This window comes from Ixodes scapularis, unplaced genomic scaffold, assembly GCF_016920785.2.
Source record: "Ixodes scapularis isolate PalLabHiFi unplaced genomic scaffold, ASM1692078v2 PGA_scaffold9__187_contigs__length_104089568, whole genome shotgun sequence".
Taxonomy (NCBI): domain Eukaryota; kingdom Metazoa; phylum Arthropoda; class Arachnida; order Ixodida; family Ixodidae; genus Ixodes; species Ixodes scapularis.
The window spans coordinates 52,081,398-52,099,451 of NW_024609884.1; the positions used below are offsets into that span (position 1 = coordinate 52,081,398).

At 46.6% G+C, this 18,054-nt stretch overlaps 1 protein-coding gene across 1 annotated transcript; it reads right to left on the reverse strand.

Moving 5' to 3' along the window:
- Nucleotides 1-14,085: 14,085 nt before the first annotated feature.
- On the reverse strand, nt 14,086-15,414 carry LOC120844699 (transcription elongation regulator 1-like). The gene has a single exon (XM_040216619.1). The coding sequence runs from the start codon at nt 15,412-15,414 to the stop codon at nt 14,086-14,088; it is 1,329 nt and encodes a 442-aa protein (XP_040072553.1).
- Between the last annotated feature and the right edge of the window lie 2,640 nt (nt 15,415-18,054).

The window sequence follows — 18,054 nt, forward strand, 5'->3', positions numbered from 1 at the left end:
GATAGTACTTCGGAATCGTAGACTGCTAATCGACACATGAGTGCATCAAATCGTGTGGGTGTTGCGGGGATCCATAAAGAGACTGCTTTCGGAGCTGTCCACTATAAGACCGAGTGTGTTCCCTTAACGCTCTTAAATAGAGAGTTTTAGTAAATCGTTCCCATGACTCCGATAACGATACCCGATACTCCGCCACCGCCTCCCTTGCGCATGCATAGTATCGTTATCGGGGCTATCGGGGGTATCGGAACGATCTACTAAAACTCTCTAATAAGACGCAAACACACAAAAACATTTTTTTTTTATGGGGGCAGATGATCACGATGTGGCCTGGCTCCATTCTATTTTTGTTTCCCATTCTTAACCACTCGTTGCTAATTCTGTTTCATTCCATCGCGGTAGAGATGGGTGGCACACTACGCGATTGTTGCGACGGTTTCGCAGTTATTCAGAGGACGGAGACATCCCGGGGATTTCCTCACGGCGCGCGCATCAGGCGACGAAAACATCAGGCTTTTTACGATGCGGCGCTGACGTCAGTTAGGTGGCGGAGGAAGGGAAGGATGCTCGGGCGGCACAAACAATCCTGGTTTGGCGGCGGATCAGTTTGTCTTCAGTAATATTCTGTCGTTAAACTATTTGGTGTCAAATGTAGAGCTCGCTAAATTCGTCTGCGGTGGTGGTAACTGTGGAAACCGCTCAAATGGACTGCAAACGCTGACATCTCTCCTCCGGCACTTCGTCGGAGTGAACGACGAAGCTCAGGAAGAAATTACTCCTGCTGTAGACGTCACGCACATCCCTGCGCGGATTCCTTCCTCGTGTAGTACTTCTTGACACGAATGCTAAACATAATCGAGGGAAGGCTTATGAATCGCGGCTTGGCATGGGAAACGTGCTTAATTTCGTCAGGATGTCTTGCCTTCGAATCCTCTGAATGGCGGGTCTTGAGATATCAAGTGCACGTGCAACTGAGATCTTAGTTGCACTTGAAACATCGCAGGTGGTTTTAATTACTCGTCGGTGCTTCACTGCAGGTGCCTTCTCGAAGTCCTACACTGGTTTCTAGTGTATAAACCCCCAAACTTTCATTGAGTTTGTCACTCTCTCTTTCTCTCTTGATTTCATTTTTTTTTTTTGTAATTAGCGTGTTTTGTCACGGTGAGTGAGGGGTATAGAGAACGAAGCAGTTTTTTCTTCATATATATATATATACCGTTTTTGTTTTAAACTTAACGAATTTGTTAAAAATGTTACACTTATGCGGTTTGTGCAGGTGAGTTATACGGCCAGGGAGACAGAGTATAGGGGGCTAACTGTAACGATCAGTTGGCTAATTAATTAAGATTAGTTAATTAACTTTTTAAAAAATGAAAATAGACATATGGTTCCCATGAGAAACTTAGAGAGCGTCATCGTAAAGCACCAAATCAACTCTTTTTTGAACGACTTGAAGCTCGAGGGAAAGTCGGGGGTGCAAGAAACTTACCCCTCGTGGAGCAGTCGCTCAAAGCTAGCAGTGGCGGAACGCGATGATAATCTCATCATCCGCGTTCCGCCACTGCTAGCTTGGCGCCTGCTTCACGAATGGTAACTTTGGTGCGCCCCCGACTTTCCCACGTGCTTCAAGTCATACATATATATATATATATATATATATATATATATATATATATATATATATATATATATATATATATATATATATATATATATATATATATATATATATATATATATATATATATATATATATTAAGTATAGATTGGGTACTTTGAGATATAAAAGTACCAAGAAAGACATTTTTACAGCGTTCCCTTTCATGGCTGGTCGAGTACTATGTAACGATTACTCCTCATTGACAATGCACTGAAGTGATATCACTATAGAACCTTCACTGGCAGCAGCAGGCAGCACGTGCTTCCACCCTGGCTATACACTTTTCCAACGCTTATCTCCCAGCGAAAGAATGCCGAGTCACTGGGACGTGGACGCCGGATCCCGGAGAAAAGCTGACCAGAGGAAAGCTCACCAGAAACAAAGCTCACTCGCCTTTTGACAGACCCAGAGAAAAGCTCGCCTTGAATTTAATTTTTATACATTTATCCCGGTCGCTTTGATGTCGACCCTTTTTGCGCGACATGTTGCCATATTTAATTCTGATGTAACCGCAATGGACGCAAATCAGTTTTTTTTTAATCTTCCCAATTAGAAGAATACAAGATTGGAATTGTAGCTTCATAAACAAATGGTGAAATGTGAAGATATGGCATAGCTTATGCAGTGATATACTGTTACATGAAATTTAATTCAATACAGTATAAAAATCCAGGAACTACACTCTAGAAAACGCCCGTGCATCTACTTCGCCGCACAACACTCGGGGAGCCAATCATAAGAATTTAGGGAGACAGCTCAGCGAATGACGATGCCAAAACATATGTTTAAACCAAAAAAACGCAGTCTGAGTTGTGACATTAAGCAATGCAAAACGGCACGCTTGCATTGCTTAATGTCAGAACTCAGACTGAGTTTTTTGGTCTAAACAGATGTTTCGGCATCGTCATTCACTGATATGCCTCCGTAAGTTGCGGTGATTGCCTCTCCGAGTGTTGTGCGGGAAAGTAGAAGCACGGGCTTCTTTTAGAGAGCAGACGCTCGCGCCGTTCCACGCGATGCTGCACCAAGCAAGAACAATTTGTGTCTCTCGAAGACATAACTTGCACTCAGTGATTTCCCTACCCACCCCCTAGACCTCCTCTAGTTTGTCTGAGGGCAACCTCTGAAAAAATCTTCCGCTAAATTAAAATAAAAAATAACGTAATAGTCGTTTTGCGCGGAACGAGCGAGCTGGCTCAAAAGTGGTTCCTAAATGGAGCTAACGTCGCAATGACATCAGAGCACCAAGCCGTTTTGTACCCTCTCCTCCACGCTGCTTAGCTTCTTGGCTCCTCCTCCCACTGACGTGAAGTAGAACCGAAGAGAGGTTTACCCGTTGAGTATACATTCGTTATTGACATTCATTGTGGTATCACAATATTGATAACGTGACTGATATTTTCTGACGTTGCTTTTTACTTTACTTTGTGCTTTCTGAAGGAAATTACGCATTCTTCATTAAATGTTTAAACTGTCATGTTGAATGTAGAATTTCAGAGCCTCTGTCAGGCACCACGCATGAAACTCTGTCCACACGCAGAAAAAACAAACACAAAAAACGAGGGTGGTTATAGCATGGGGAGCCAAATCTACAAGACCAGCAGCAATAAAAAGAGGTCTTAGACAGGGTTGCCCCATTGTCTCCCCTGCTCTTCACGATGCACCTCAGTGAGATGGAAAAAAGGTTAGAACAGTGCGACCTAGGTTTTGACCTGACTTACATGAAGGAAGGACATGAAATAAATCAAGTATTGCCAGGGTTAATGTATGCAGACGACATTGTACTTGTATCAGAAAGTTGTGAGACAATACAGGAACTGATTAGGATTTACAGCAGGGGAGGGGACAATTTAAGACTAAAATTTAGTAGGGGCAAGTCGGGTATAATAGTTTTAAACGACGAGAAGGGGGAACCCTTGGAGATACAGGACACATTAATAGAACACGTAGAAAAGTACAAATATCTGGGAGTATGGTTAAGTGAGGAAGACGGTATCTACAAGACCATGAAGATATTGTAATAAAGAAGGGAAAACGAGATTCAGCTATTATGAAACACAGGGCACTATGGAACTATAATATATATGAAGTCGTTAGGGGTGTATCGAAGGGAGTCATAGTGCCAGGACTCTTATTTGGGAATGCGGTATTGTGTATGAGGTCAGAAATCCAGGCAGGTTTAGAGATACAGCACAGGAGAGTAGGTAGGTTGGCATTGGGGGCACATGGGAATACATCAAATGAAAGAGTACAGGGGGATATGGGTTGGGAATTTTTTTAGAGTAGGAAAGCGATCAGTAAAGTAAAATTTGAGCAAAGACTAGCTGAAATCGAGGATTCGCGGTGGGCAGCGAAAGTGTGCAAGTATCTATATATGAAAAGTCTAAACACTAAGTGGACAGACCGAACCCGCAAGCTGAGATTTAAATACATTCAACGAAATGGAGCCGATCAGAGCATATCAGTAGAAAAGGAAGCAAAGGAAAAGGAGAGGAAATTGTGGGAAGAGAGAATATGCAAGGGAAACCAGCTTTAACAATATACAGGGCACAAAAACAAAAAATAAAGAAGGAACAGCTGTATGATAATTCAGTCGGGAGCTCTTTGCTATTTGAAGCTAGAACGATGGTGCTAAGAACGAAAACGTATAGGGCTAAATTCTAGGAAGTGGACACTCTGTGCGACGTATGCAACCACGAAAGGGAAACTATAGAACATGTAATCTTAAGGTGCACGGGGCGTCGTCCCACCCTCTTGGGGGGGGGGGGGGGGGGGGGGGGGGGATGACTACGAATTTGGAGGGGGCACTGGGTTTTCCGGACATGGATGGAAGAATGGACATGGAAATAATTGCGGTAACTAAGAGGAGATTGGAAGATTGGCGGAAAAGATCTAGGGAAGAATAAAAAAAAATACATATAAAAATAAGCAATGGAATCACTTTAAAAAAGGGGGGAGGGGGTCTGTTATACTAAAATTCATACAAATTAAAAAAAAAAGAAGGATTGACGAAATGTTAGGCTAGGTGGCGCAAGCTGCCGCCCGTTACCAAGGGTATAGCCATTCCCATCCATCCATCCATCCCGAGTGAAGAACGTAAAGAAAATAAATTGCCCTCCCTTGCTCCTTAGACACCTGGATATTTTGACACGCCCCTTAATTTTAATTCCTCGGTTTTAATCCCTGCTTGCTCAGAGACGTAACCTTCTGCAACGTGCGTTTTGCACCACAGGATTTGATTTTCTCAGCAAGAACAGATCGCAATGACCACCAGCATGTAGCGCGGTGACGTCATGTGCAAAGCATGTTAAGCAGTTCAGCTTTCTGGTGAGATGCGATGTTCGCAACACTAGCAATGGACATTTCCGTAAATATGTGGTGCTTCCAGCGTCTGCTTCACGCTTTGCAGCGTTTCGATGTACGGCACGTGAAATTATCCAAGAAGCGAAGACGAAGTTGACGTTGGTTTAACAGTTCGTGATTTCGGAACCCTGAGTAGGCAGAGAGAAAGCGAAACAGAGTATGTGATTACCTTTTCTTCCGTTGGGTCTATCTTAGTGTGTATTCTGAGCTCCTAACGATAAGAAAGAATGAAACGTGCTGCTACCAGGATATGTGAAGCGTTCGAGCCGGCACGAGCGAACATCAGAAAAACCTCACAATTCCCCTCGTTGCTAGTTCAGCTAGAATTATCCGGAAAGGTCTACACATGCCCAAATTGTAAAGTTGTGCAGTATATATAACAGTTTTGCGATGATATACGGAAGCCTAATAATTTTAGAGCGCATGACTTATAAAGCAGATTTGTAAAGTGAGGGCCTAACAAGTGCACATAAAAGAGAATATATGACATTCCTTCTAAGGCAATATTTCGCGAAGTTTCAAGTTCATGCAAGCTGATACACAAATGCGATTTATATAAGGATTCTAAGAATCTTCATCTGTCCTTCGCAGTATTAATGAAAGCTTAGGAATATCATAGCATGCATCTCTATGTATATCTTTTGGCACAAAGGCATTATTTAGAAAAATAGTATTTATTATATCTCTCTTTCTGCACATTTCGTGTACGTGCCTTCCGATCTATCATGGAAGCACTAAGCCATTTTGCCATACCCTGCAACCCAGTGTTTCATAATGCCAAACAGTGAAAAAAAAAGAAAAAAAAAAAAAACACGTTTACGCAGATTCAACCGCTTGTGTATTTTCGAATATCGTCCTCCCGTGTCGGTCTCAAGCGGTTGTGAGGACTTCATAGTCAAATTTATTGATCATATTGAAATATATTTAGTTACTAACGGGAGGTTTGACAATATTATTAAGTGCCGATCACTTTAAAGATATGCATCGTAAGCAGGGATGGGCAGTATTTCAAATACAAGTATTTGAAATACGTATTTCAAACACTTTGTGTATTTTGCATTTGTATTTAATTACAAATTGGGTAATGTATTTGACGTGTGTATTTAAATACTAAAATGTGGGTATTTCAAATACAATTGTAATTCAATACAATTTTGTAGGCGAAAATACATCCCTCAAATTTATTGTTACGACTAATTTTGCTCATCCTAAGACGTGTCCAGAGCAGGAAGAAAACTACGTTTTGCACCAAATGCAGTGTCTCTCTATCAAACACAAGCCTTTAGTGACTTTGTGATTACGGTGCTAGTCCAGGGCAAGAATAGTGACAAAATCGACGTTCACAGGCAGACTGGCTAAATAAGTGCCTGTGACAACTTGTGATGCTTTCCAGCCTGATTTCCATCCATATTTGTGCCTGAAACATTCTAAATGCGCGGGTCGTCCAGGTTTTCGTAACTCGTGCGAGTTGCAACAATAAAAAATTCTCTAGCTACTGCTGCGCGTCTTGGTCGTCTCGGTTCTTTGTTGGTCTGTACCAAAATGTAATCGACAAAAAAAGCTGCTTAAAGCTCTGTACTTTTTACACCTATTATGTCCAAGCTGATTACATTTTTTGTGATTATATTTCTATTACGTTACTAGAGCCTCGCACGCTAACTCCCGAGTGTGCGATGCAAAATTAAAATGAGATACCCAAAACCCCGTTGCAAGTGCCCTGAAGTCGCTGACGCGAATTTTTGAGGAATGTATTTGGAAAAGTATTTGGAGGAGACCAAATACATATGCTTGTATTTGTATCTTGTACTTAAATGCTTGTTTGGAAATGTAATTAGATTTGTAATTAAATACATTTGTGACGAAGTATTTTGTATTTGTATTTCAATACATATTTGCATGTATTTTGCCCATCCCTGATCGTAAGTATATGCATGCCGAATTTACCCTGAAAGATGCTCTGCTAATCTTTTCCTACGTTTTTATTTTCGATAGGCCGCGCATAAGTGATTTGAGAGGGTCTGAAACAAACTTTTGGTTTTGAAACTAATTTAAACCACTATGTGTTTCTGACACATACATAACTTCTCAAACATATAGAAGTTTGTCACTGACTTTTTTATTCGATGAGCCGGAATTGTGTTTGTGGGCTCGACAAAAACAAAGTACACAGGGGCGGGTGGCGGAACTGTGGCGATTAAGAACACAAATCGTCAGAAAGTGACCAGTTAAGTCGCTGCCTTGTCGAGTAGAGCATGAAGTTCTACTTCGTTCTATTTAACAAAAAAAAAAAAAACAATTAGTAAGGGTGATACTTATTTGGAAATAAATAGAGCGGCATCTTTTCAAGAATGACTTTCAACAGCCAGGTTATGCCAGTTTATCCTGTATAAAAAAATGTTCACTTGTAGAAGGGCTATTTTAGGCCAGGTTCGATCCGAGAGGAAGGTGCTTATAGATTAGAGGGAACAATTTCGATAACTCCTTCCTGCATGATTCTTCGCCCTTATCATGGTGCTTAGTGTAAACAATGTTGGTTAGGAAAACAAGCGTTGTGATTGCCGCTCAGTGTTTCTATAAAATTTAGACTGAAAGGGCTTGTCCTGAAAGCTTGGCGACATTTTTAAACACGTATTGCTTTTAGCTCAGTTGTGACGTCATCATATATATATATATATATATATATTGTGAAACATTTTTCGTAAATCATAGTTCACAATATATATGGCGACGAAATGCCTATTCAATGATTTTATGCTGTAATTGATTCCTTAGTTCAAGGGCACGATTACGATTTTACTCTTAATACTGCAACATAAACTTGTACGCACCACTCACGGGTAATTTAGGCGACCTAGCACCCTTCGCGATAACCTATTGATTAAGGTAAATTAGAGCTGGACGTCGATTAACTATTTTAACCAGATTATTCGCCATCCTTTAATCGATTAATTAATAGATTAATCGGGCTCGGTCTCGTTTCATTTCCTCGCGTAATATTCTTAAAAGTCAAAAGTTTTTCTCCTTTCATTTGCCTTTGCTTATAATGTGATAAACAACGCAATATACAATTCCGATAATAAACAACCTCGATGTGTAGTTGAGAACACTTCAAAGACCCGCACACTCACAGATTATTAATTCAGCTGCATGAGGCAAAGAGGTTCGTTGAAACTCTCCCGCAAGAGCGACCTCCTTTGATTGTTCACGATAGGACCTGCTGCGCTAAATGGACACTCGCACGGCGTTGAAGAGGCCGGGACACATGTAATTTTCTGCACTTGTCTGGAGTTACAAATCTCGGCCCTACTGTTTATTAAAATTTCACCTAAAGTTTGCTCTTCATACATATGTTCTCGTCCACGTGTTCGTGGTGAAAGCGTTTAATGTTTACTTTATCTTGGTTCGTCAGAATTTCACCTCCGGGAATTTGAGAAATTTCCGCCTATGGGTCTCACTCTTTGCATCACATATGTCAACGTATGCATCACACAAAGCGACACACTTCTCCCACCGATTGATGAGCTGGCGGTTACCTTGGTAGTAGAGATCCTCACTGGGCTTTTGAGGAAGTGTTCCACTTCGAACAACCGCCTCTTTATCGTCCATGAAACGCTTGCCACGCATTGGACAGTGGGTTCTTCACGAGAAAAAGAAGGCAGAAGTCACTGGGTGCCAAAGAGGGTTAATAGGGGTACAGGGGCAACATTTCATGGCTTAAAGAAGTTAAGTCCGTCACTGGTGTGAGCAAAGTCACACCCTTCTCGCCAGCTTCCCGCGACGCATGATGACCTCCCGTAACCTATAGTCAGGAGGTGCCGGTAATCTTTCCCTGCCACTGGCTGGTTGGCCCCCTAATCTGTCAGGAGCACGCCATTGCAGTCGCAAAAACGCTCATCATCACCTGCCCCGATGGCGACTCCGCCATGACCATATTTTATTGTGTTCAATCCGCGTACTTCCACTTTTCGCTTTGTTTCTTCGTCGCAAGGTTGTGATAGTAGACACAACGCTCATCCATGTGATCAGGCGATCGAAGAACTCGTCAGGGTAGACTTGGCAAAGCTACATTTCTGTTGCAAATTTGTTTTCGGCGTTGTTTTTGCGTGGGCGTGAGCAGTCCGGAACGCTGTAGGCGCGGACCTTCATACATTGCAAATAATTGGGTATGCGGAAATCATTTGGTATTGTGAGAAAAACATATTGAACTTTTCGATACATATACTACAAGGTCGTGCGCATATCTCTTAACGCAAAATTTGAAACTTTTTTTTTTTTTTTTGCCGCCAATAAGAAGAATTTTATGAGTGGCCCAGTATATGCTTATTTTTGCCAATAGAAATGTTAACTCTGGAATACGGTTTTGTAGAAGTCAATTTACTTAAACGCTACATACCTCAATAAGTAGGCTCCTCGACAGTGCTTAATCCTATTTATTTAAAGATTTTACGCGTAGACTCTACACGAATGTTTCAGTTGGCGTTTCTCGGAATACCCTGTCTATAACAGTGGTGCATAGTGGTTGCATCTCCTCCAGCTGTTTAAAGAGTAAATAATCGAAATATGTTAAAGAATGAACCGTACTGATGAAATTATTTATTTATTTATGTATTTATTTATTCGTGTATTTATTTACTTATTTACATCAAACACCCTGAAGGTAAGCGCATTGGAGAGGGGAAAGAACTATAAAATGCTAACCACAAAGTGCACATATTAGTAATAGCATGTTTAAACAAAACAATATTAGTGATCTGATGTTAGAGGCAAAGTGGATAGTTGGGCCCACTCTAAAAAGAGCCCGTGCGTCTACTTTCCCGCACAACACTCGGAACTCCAATCCCAGAAACTTACGGAGGCAGCTTAGCGAATGACGATGCCGAAACATATGTTTAGACTAAAAAACGCAGTTTGAGTTGTGACATTAAGTAACTCAGACTTCGCTTTTTGGTATAAACATATGTTTCGGCATCGTCATTCGCTAAGCTGCCTCCGTTAAGTTCCGGTGATTGGCCCTACGGGTGTTGTGCGGGAAACTAGACGCACGGGCATTTTTTAGACAGCAGTTGGTTCATAGTTTTCAGATGTAAGAGCGCCGAAAAAAGGTGAGGACAAAGACGAAACGATACAACACAGGGCGCTTGTACATATGCTGCTGCATTACTGATCACTGATTGCTAACATCAGCTCTTGTTGATGTTAGCAATCGAGATGGGAAGGTTGTTCAAGTCTATCGGTGTTTGAGGCATAAATGAATATTGAAATAACGAAGTTTTCAAATTTGGAATACCAACGTTATGACTATGATCACTGCGGGCAGATATGTAGAAAGACGGAGTACTTAGTTTATGACGAAGTGGATCATCATAATCATCATCGTAAACTTTATTAATTGATAAAGTGAAAGGACCTTGCGGTCTCTGGTCGGTGCCCTCAGTCCAGGGCTCCGTTGGCCGCCCAGATTCGGCGGGCTCGCTCAACCAGTCGCTGCTGGTCATCGAGCTCTTTGCCGGAAAGGGCCGCCTCCCAGGAGGAACAGGTGGGGGAAGGAAGGGGGGTGATACCCTCACCGAGGGGGTGACGGCATTCCCAGATGGAGTGGTACAGATTAGGGTGATCGCTGCCACATCCCGGACAGGTGCCTGGGTACCGGTTGGGGAACCAGCGATGTCGCTGGTGGACGTTAGGGAACGTAAACGTTTGAAGTTGTCGCCAGTCCGCTGCCTCTGCCCGGGATAGCGCACGATGCGGAGGGGGCAGGACCCACCGGGTTGTTCGGTAGTATTCTGTTACCAGATGGTAGGTGTTAAGGTGTGTGTCGGTTGGAGTGCGGAGGGACTGGGAGTCCGCGGATGTGTTTGGCTCTGGGTCCCGCTGTATCCTGATCCCATCCGACAAAGCCCGGTTTGTCGCTACCGCTCGGGCTAGTGCGTGAGCACTTTCGTTGCCGGATAAGCCCAGATGTGCAGGGGTCCAGATGATCCGGATGACCGGTATTTGTAACCATTCGGTTCTTATGGCGTTGATGAGGTGTGCTGTCCGTGGGTAGAGGGTGTTGCCCGCAAACGCTCTGCACGCTGCTTGCGAGTCGGTGACGATAGTTATCTTATGCTTGAGGTCGGTGGTGTCTCTGCGTGGGATTGCGTGTGAGATGGCCAGCGCTATGGCCATCTCCTCCGCCTCCTGGGTTGATGCGACGTTTGAGATGGAGCCCGTGCTGTAGCAGGTGCCGTCTCTGTCTGTCACTGCGATGGTTGCTGCTCCAGCTCTTTCCCTGTGGAGAGCAGCATCTGTATACCATGTTTGTGGGTCTGGGCCGTAGACTTTCTCTAAGGCCCGGATCCTGGCCTCTCTCCGCCCTGTGTGGAGGTCTGGGTGCATGTTCTTAGGGATGATGCCGCCTGTACGCGGTTCAGGATATCCGGTTTCAGGCGCACTGGGGCGGCTGGTTCTTCCTGCGTGAGATTGGTGTAGCCAAGTCTGTGCAGCGTTGCTCGGCCGGTTCGGGTGGCGCTGAGGCGTGTGAGCTGTCCTGTTTTTTGCGCTTCGACTAGCTCTTCCACCGTGTTGTGGACCCCCTGCATCAGGAGTCGCTTCGTTGACGTACTTATTGGTAGACCAAGGGCTGTCTTGATCGCCTTGCGGAGCGAGGTGTTTAGCCACTCCATTTCGGTGATTGTGAAGTTGTGAAAGGGCACATGGATATGTGAACCGGCTCACAATGAGGGCTTGATAGATTCGCAGCGTATCCTGTTCACTGAGCCCCCCTTTCCGATTAGACACCCGTCAAATGAGGTGGGCTATTTGGTCGGCATGTCTGCGCAGGCGCTCCACGGTGTGTCGTGCTCCGCCGTGGTTTTGGAGGTACATGCCAAGGATTCGTAGGCGCTCTACCCGGGGTATAGGTGTATTTCCTAGCGTAAGGTCGATGGTCGGCGCGTGTTTGTTCAGTACTGAGCGTTTTCGGATCACCAGGAGCTCGGATTTTTCACTTGCGCAGGTTAGCCCTGCCACTCCCGCGTAGTCTTGGGTGACGTTGACTGCTTCTTGCAGTCTCTCTTGGATTTCTCCCTCCGACCCTGTGGTGGTCCACACCGTGATATCGTCGGCGTAGAGGGCGTGTCGCAAGTGCGGGATTTTGTTGAGTTTGTGCGGGAGGCCTGCCATTGCCACGTTGAACAGCAAGGGCGATACAACTGATCCCTGAGGTGTCCCTCGTCCTGTTAGACGAATGGGGTCCGAGCGGATGTCACCAATCCCCAGGGTGGCGGTTCGATCCATAAGAAAGGATCGCACATAGTTGTATGCCCTTGTACCGCAGTGGGTCTCGGTGAGGTTGCGTAGAATAGCATCGTGCGAGACATTATCGAAAGCCCCCTTGAGGTCGATGGCTAGCACCGCCCTCGCCTGGGCTTGGCTTTGAGAGTCCAGGACCTCTTCCTTTAGTTGGAGGAGGACATCTTGCGTGGAGAGGCGTGGTCGGAATCCATACATGGTGTCCGCAAAGTACTCTTGTTCCTCGAGATATGGTTGTAGTCGTGACAAGACGACGTGTTCCATGAGCTTCCCCACACAAGACGTGAGCGAAATGGGTCGTATGTTTTGAAGTCCCAGTGGCTTGCCAGGCTTAGGGATAAGTGAAATGTCCGCGTGTTTCCATTCCTCCGGGATTCTTCCTGTCCTCCAGACCTCGTTGAAATATCGGGTGAGCGCCGTAATGGAAGCGTCGTCGAGGTTGTGCAGCATTTTGTATGTGACTCCGTCTTTCCCCGGGGTTGTGGTGCGCGTAAGCTTGGTGAGGACAGCTTGTATCTCCGATTCGGTGAAGTCTGCGTCTAGCTGGCTCGGCTCTTCCGTGTAGGAGTACTCTGCACAGTCGGGGCGTGGGCCGGCTGCGAGGTATCGGGATTCTAGTTCCTTCACGATGGAGGGTTCGTCCCGCTGCAGTCCGTGCAGAAGTTTGGTCACGGCCTTGGATGTCTCAGTCTTGGAGCGCGATGGGTCCAGCAAGGATCGGAGCATTGCCCAAGTCTTAGCGGTCCCAAGCGTACCACGCAGCCCGTGGCATAGTTGGTTCAATTGCTTTCCGCCAAGGTGGTTGCGTAGTCTTCCGCCTTTTGGTTGAGCTCGGCGATGCGCAGTCGCAGCTTGCGGTTGAATCTCTGCGTCTTCCACCGCTTGGTGAGTCCTCGCCGGGCGTCCCACATGTGGAGGAGATGGGGGTCTATCGCTGGGGTGTCGATGGTAGTATTGACTTTCTTGGTTGCTCGATCAATGCCTTCAAGGAGCCGTTGGGTCCACTCCTGGATGGAGATAATGTCTCCGCTCTCGGTGCTCCCTCGCTGTTGTCTGAACTGGTCCCAGTTCGTGAGTCGAGCGGGTCGAAGCTTTCGTGTTCTACGGCCTCCATCGCACACCTCGGTCTCCAGGATGTAGTGGTCACTTCCCAGCGTTTCGTCCAGGTTGGACCAGCTACGCGAGGTCTGCGTGCGGACTAGGGTTAAGTCTGGGCACGTGTCGCGACTAACGCTGTTGCCCATTCTTGTGGGGTGTTCCGGTTCTGTCATGATGGTAAGGTGATTGTTGGCGATGGCTTGTGCTAACCTGCGTCCCTTGGGGTTCTCCTTCACATATCCCCAGGTCGGGTGGGCCGCATTGAAGTCGCCCACGATCACTAGGGAGCTTGTTCGGGGCTGAACAACTTGGATCGCATCTTGGAAGAGGGCTCTGAAGTCATCGGCCTTCTGGCTTGGGGAGCTATAGACGTTGAGCACGAAGAAACTGGGAAGCGTCTTTTTCTTGGGTAGGATTTCGAGTAATGTGTGGTGTATATGTCTATGCTGCTCGAAGGAATGGTTTATGACGGAGATGTGTTTTGCGACGAGGGTTGCCGCTCTGTACAGTGGAGCCTCCGGGCCGCTATCCATTTGCATGAACATTGTATATCCAGAGAGGCTCGGAGGACAGTTTGGCTCTTGTAGTGCGATAATATCCGGTGCAAAGTCTCTTGTGCCGATGTAATGCATGAGAGCGCCGTGCTTGCGCCGCGCTTGCGCCTGTACCCTCTACAATTCCATTGCCATATTGTTGTTGTTTGTTTCTCGGACGGGGTTAGGGTTGATGATGAATGGGCTGTCGGTTTTTGGCTTGCCATATTGGATCTGAGGTGTGCCAGGGGGCTCCTGGGTCGTGGGGTTGGGCAGGATTTTCGCGTTGACCGTTGTTGGTGTGGGTGCGGTGTTACTTGTGATGGCGACCACGGACTCGTTGGAAATGGGGACCATGATTCTGGATGGCGCGATTTGGCGCAACTGAGCTGTGAGTTCTGCCAGCTGCTTCATCAAGGGCTGGATGAGGGGTTGTATCATCTGCTGGAAGCGAGACTCTTGTTGTGAGATGATTTCTTCCGCAAAGCTACGCATCTGAGCTTGTACGTCATTGTGGATGACCTTGGCCAGCTCACAGACTCGCCTGTCAAGCTCACCCATCATCTCGGCTTGGAGCGCCTTCAACTTGGCGTTGGATTCTTCTCTGAGCTTTTCTAGGGTTTGGTCTGACGTCGCTTGTGCCTTTAAGGGGGTAAGCTCGCATTCTGATGTGGGGCTGGGTTCAGGGGGTGTGGAGGGTGGCGGTGTGAGCGAAGGTGTGGGTTTGAAGGGGTGAGGCTCCGTCAACCTTACTTTACTCGCGGGCTCGCTCGGATCGGAGAGCTCAGCTGCCGGGACGGCTGGTGGTTGACCTGGTGATTCAGGGGGATTTCGGTTCCGCTTCTTAGGGTTCGGCGCCGGTCCTTGTTCCATCGCAGCTGCTTCCGCAGGTGTGGGATCCGTGATGGACGCGAATTCCTCGCGCGCCATTGGGTTGTGGCTCGGCCGTGGTCTGGGTTGCGGATGCTCTACCTTGGTTGACGCCGAAGATGGCTTCTGACGCGGTCCTACCAGTCCCGTCAGAGGCCTGCGTTGTACTGGAGGTTGGTGGTTTAGCTGGCGACGAACGTGAGCCTTGTTGAGAGGCCCCCGCTGTCTTGCCGGACACTTTGGGTCGGTGGCTGGATGCGACCCACCGCAGTTGACACATTTTTCGTGGCAGTCGTGCTCTTGGTCCGCTGTTCCGGGTTTGCCGCATCTGCAGCATTTGTTCTCCTCGGGATGTGGGCAAACATCCACGCGGTGTCCCAGGCCCAAGCAGGCGGTGCATATTTGTTCTCGGGGTCGGTGTGGTAGGTACCGGTATTCGGCGCCCCTGAAGTACACGTAGTAGGGAACCTTCAGTCCCTCAAAGTTGATAATGGCCGTGTTTGTTTGGCCCATCATCCGTGCGCATAGGACCTTGACTCCCTGCGCTCGTATTCTCGTAGAAAGAATCTCGGACGTCGGTCTCGAATCCAAACCCATGATCACTCCTCGGCATGAATTATCCGGCAAAGCGATGTAAGCAAGGATTTCGTATTGGCGGCCGTTGATTGTGATAGCGGGAAGCTCTTACACCCTGACCGCGACCTCGGTCTTAAGGGTGCTGACCTCGACGAGATTCTGGTCGCGGCGTATTCGGATCTTGACCGTGTCGATCTCCGCTGCAGTGAGCTGGGCTGCGTCTATGAAGGCCATAGCGACTTTTTCGGCGCTCCATACTGTGAAATTGAGGCCGTCCCTAGGTCGTACAATGACCTTGTGGTCATTCACGGGTAGCGGCGGCAGCCGGTGTGTTGGATGGGTCTTGCCGGCTCGTCCGGGCCTCCCAGTCGGTTTCGGGGGTTGGGATTGTTGTGCCACAGCCTGGGCGGCGGCCGCGGCACCTTCCGCGATACGTTTCTGCTTCTTTACCCGTCGGTTGACTACGTCGGTCCATGTGTAGTCACCTGAGCTTTGCGGGGCCGAGACATATTCCATGGGTTGGGCGACGCATGTCGTCTTAGAAGGGATTTGGGACCCGGAATTTTCTTCTGGGTCGGTGCTGCATTCGTCCGAAGACGATAGAGAGGTCATTTCGGGCGGCGCAGGGTCCGTCAAGGGCAGGAAGGGACCTGAAGTTGCTGACCCTAGGCGTGGTTAGACTGAGCGGCCCGCCGCATAGACTTGGGCAATCCTATCTTCGGTTAGGCCTAACGGGTGCGTCCCGGTTCGGATTTTCAAAGGGCCGAAAATGAAATTCCGGGAGGACCTACTTGCTCATATGTAGATATTCCGTGGTCCTGACGACAAGAGCAATCATTTGTTGTTGATTGTGAATCTCGGGTGACGAAATGAACGAGCTAAGTAGCGCTGAATCGGAGGAGCGAATAACATACGTGGCGCTCACTTAGACGTCCTCTTCTTTTTTTTCCACGAAGTGCAGCATTTCGACGAAATGTTTTATGAAAAATACGCGAGTTGTCGGCGGTGAATTAGTAACGGCAGACCTGAAATGTTTTTCATGGTAGAAATGCTGGCAGTGGGGTGACGATAGTTTTCCAATATAAAATGAACTGAGCGGTTTTTAATGGACTCAATAAGGGTATTAAGGCTGCATGTCGATTAAAACCAATTTAACCCGGTTAATTGACACAATCTAATCGATTAACTAATCGATTGATCCTTCTAGATGATTTTCCTTAATAATATTTTTAAGAGTCAAAGTGATATATATATATATATATATATATATAATTTTGACTCTTACAAATATTATTAAGGGAAATCAACTAGAAGGATCAATCGATTAATTAATCAATTAAAGGGTGGCGATTAACCGGGTTAAATTAGTTTTAATCGACGTCCAGCATAAATACCCTTATTAATCCGTTAAAAACCGCGCAGTTAATTTCATATATATATATATATATATATATATATATATATATATATATATATATATATAAATGTCCTTATATGTTTAGTTTCTGAAAAAAATCTCAAAGAAGCGCGAAAGAACGACGAGGTTTTGACGATTGTCGTGTGTGGCGTTATTGAATCACTCTCAAAGTATTCAAAAGAGAGCGTCTATATGTTTTTAGTGTGATATATATGCAAGTAGGTAAAACGACATTACAACTACTATTTATTATTCGTCGCTCCAATCTTTGTAAAAATCCCCAAAGATGCCTCCGCGAACAATTATGACCTAAATGGCGGATTTTTTTGAGTCGACTATGTTCAGTATCGCTTTTAGAATAATACCACCTGTAGAACCTTTCATTGCCTTCCAAATTAAGCGAAGTTTGTGACTTTATCATATACGAGTACTGAGAAATAAATTATGAGACAGAGAAGGTTTTCACTTTTCGTTTAGCTAGTCTATTGCCGCGCCCAACGTTACCAAAGATTTCTTGTAGAAGCCTTTCCCGAAGACAGCTGTTCATTCATTTTCTTTTTTTTTTTTTGTTCTTTTCGAACCTTCGACATGTCTCGCTACCGCCCCAACCGCTGCCGAAGGTTCTCTCAACGTCCTCGATGAGCCACGTGGTTTCGGGGACTACGGCAACGCAGTGGACAGCCGAGGACCCTTTACCGGCCCTAGCTACGCCGCCAGATCAGCAGCCCCGGCTGCGGCTAAAACGACGGCTACGGGGCGCAGACCAACGGAGACCAGGACCGCACCGAAGGTCCTCCTGAGCGTTACGTTGCCAGCCACGGCCCCGGGGGTACCCACTCGTCCTCAGGCGGTGGACCCGCATCAGGGGTCCCTGCTGCTGTTGTACGGCCTCAACTCTAACAAGATGAACGCCGAGAAGCTCTTCAACCTGCTCTGCCTGTACGGCAACGTCGTCAAGATCACTGAAGAACAGGAACGGCTGTGTCATGGTGCAGATGAAGGACCACCTGGCCAAGCAGAGAGCAGTGCGTCACCAAAACAACACACAGTTCTCCGACATCAAGATGCAGATCGGGACTTCATTGGCAACTGCAACCACCGCATCACCAATCCCGAGGCGGCTTCCACGAACCGCATCCGGCCACCTGCATCGTCACAACCCCCTCCTCCTCTACCAATAACAACCACAGACGACAGCCACGGAGCCAGAGGACAGAGAAGGGGGGAGGAGGGGGGGGGAGAGT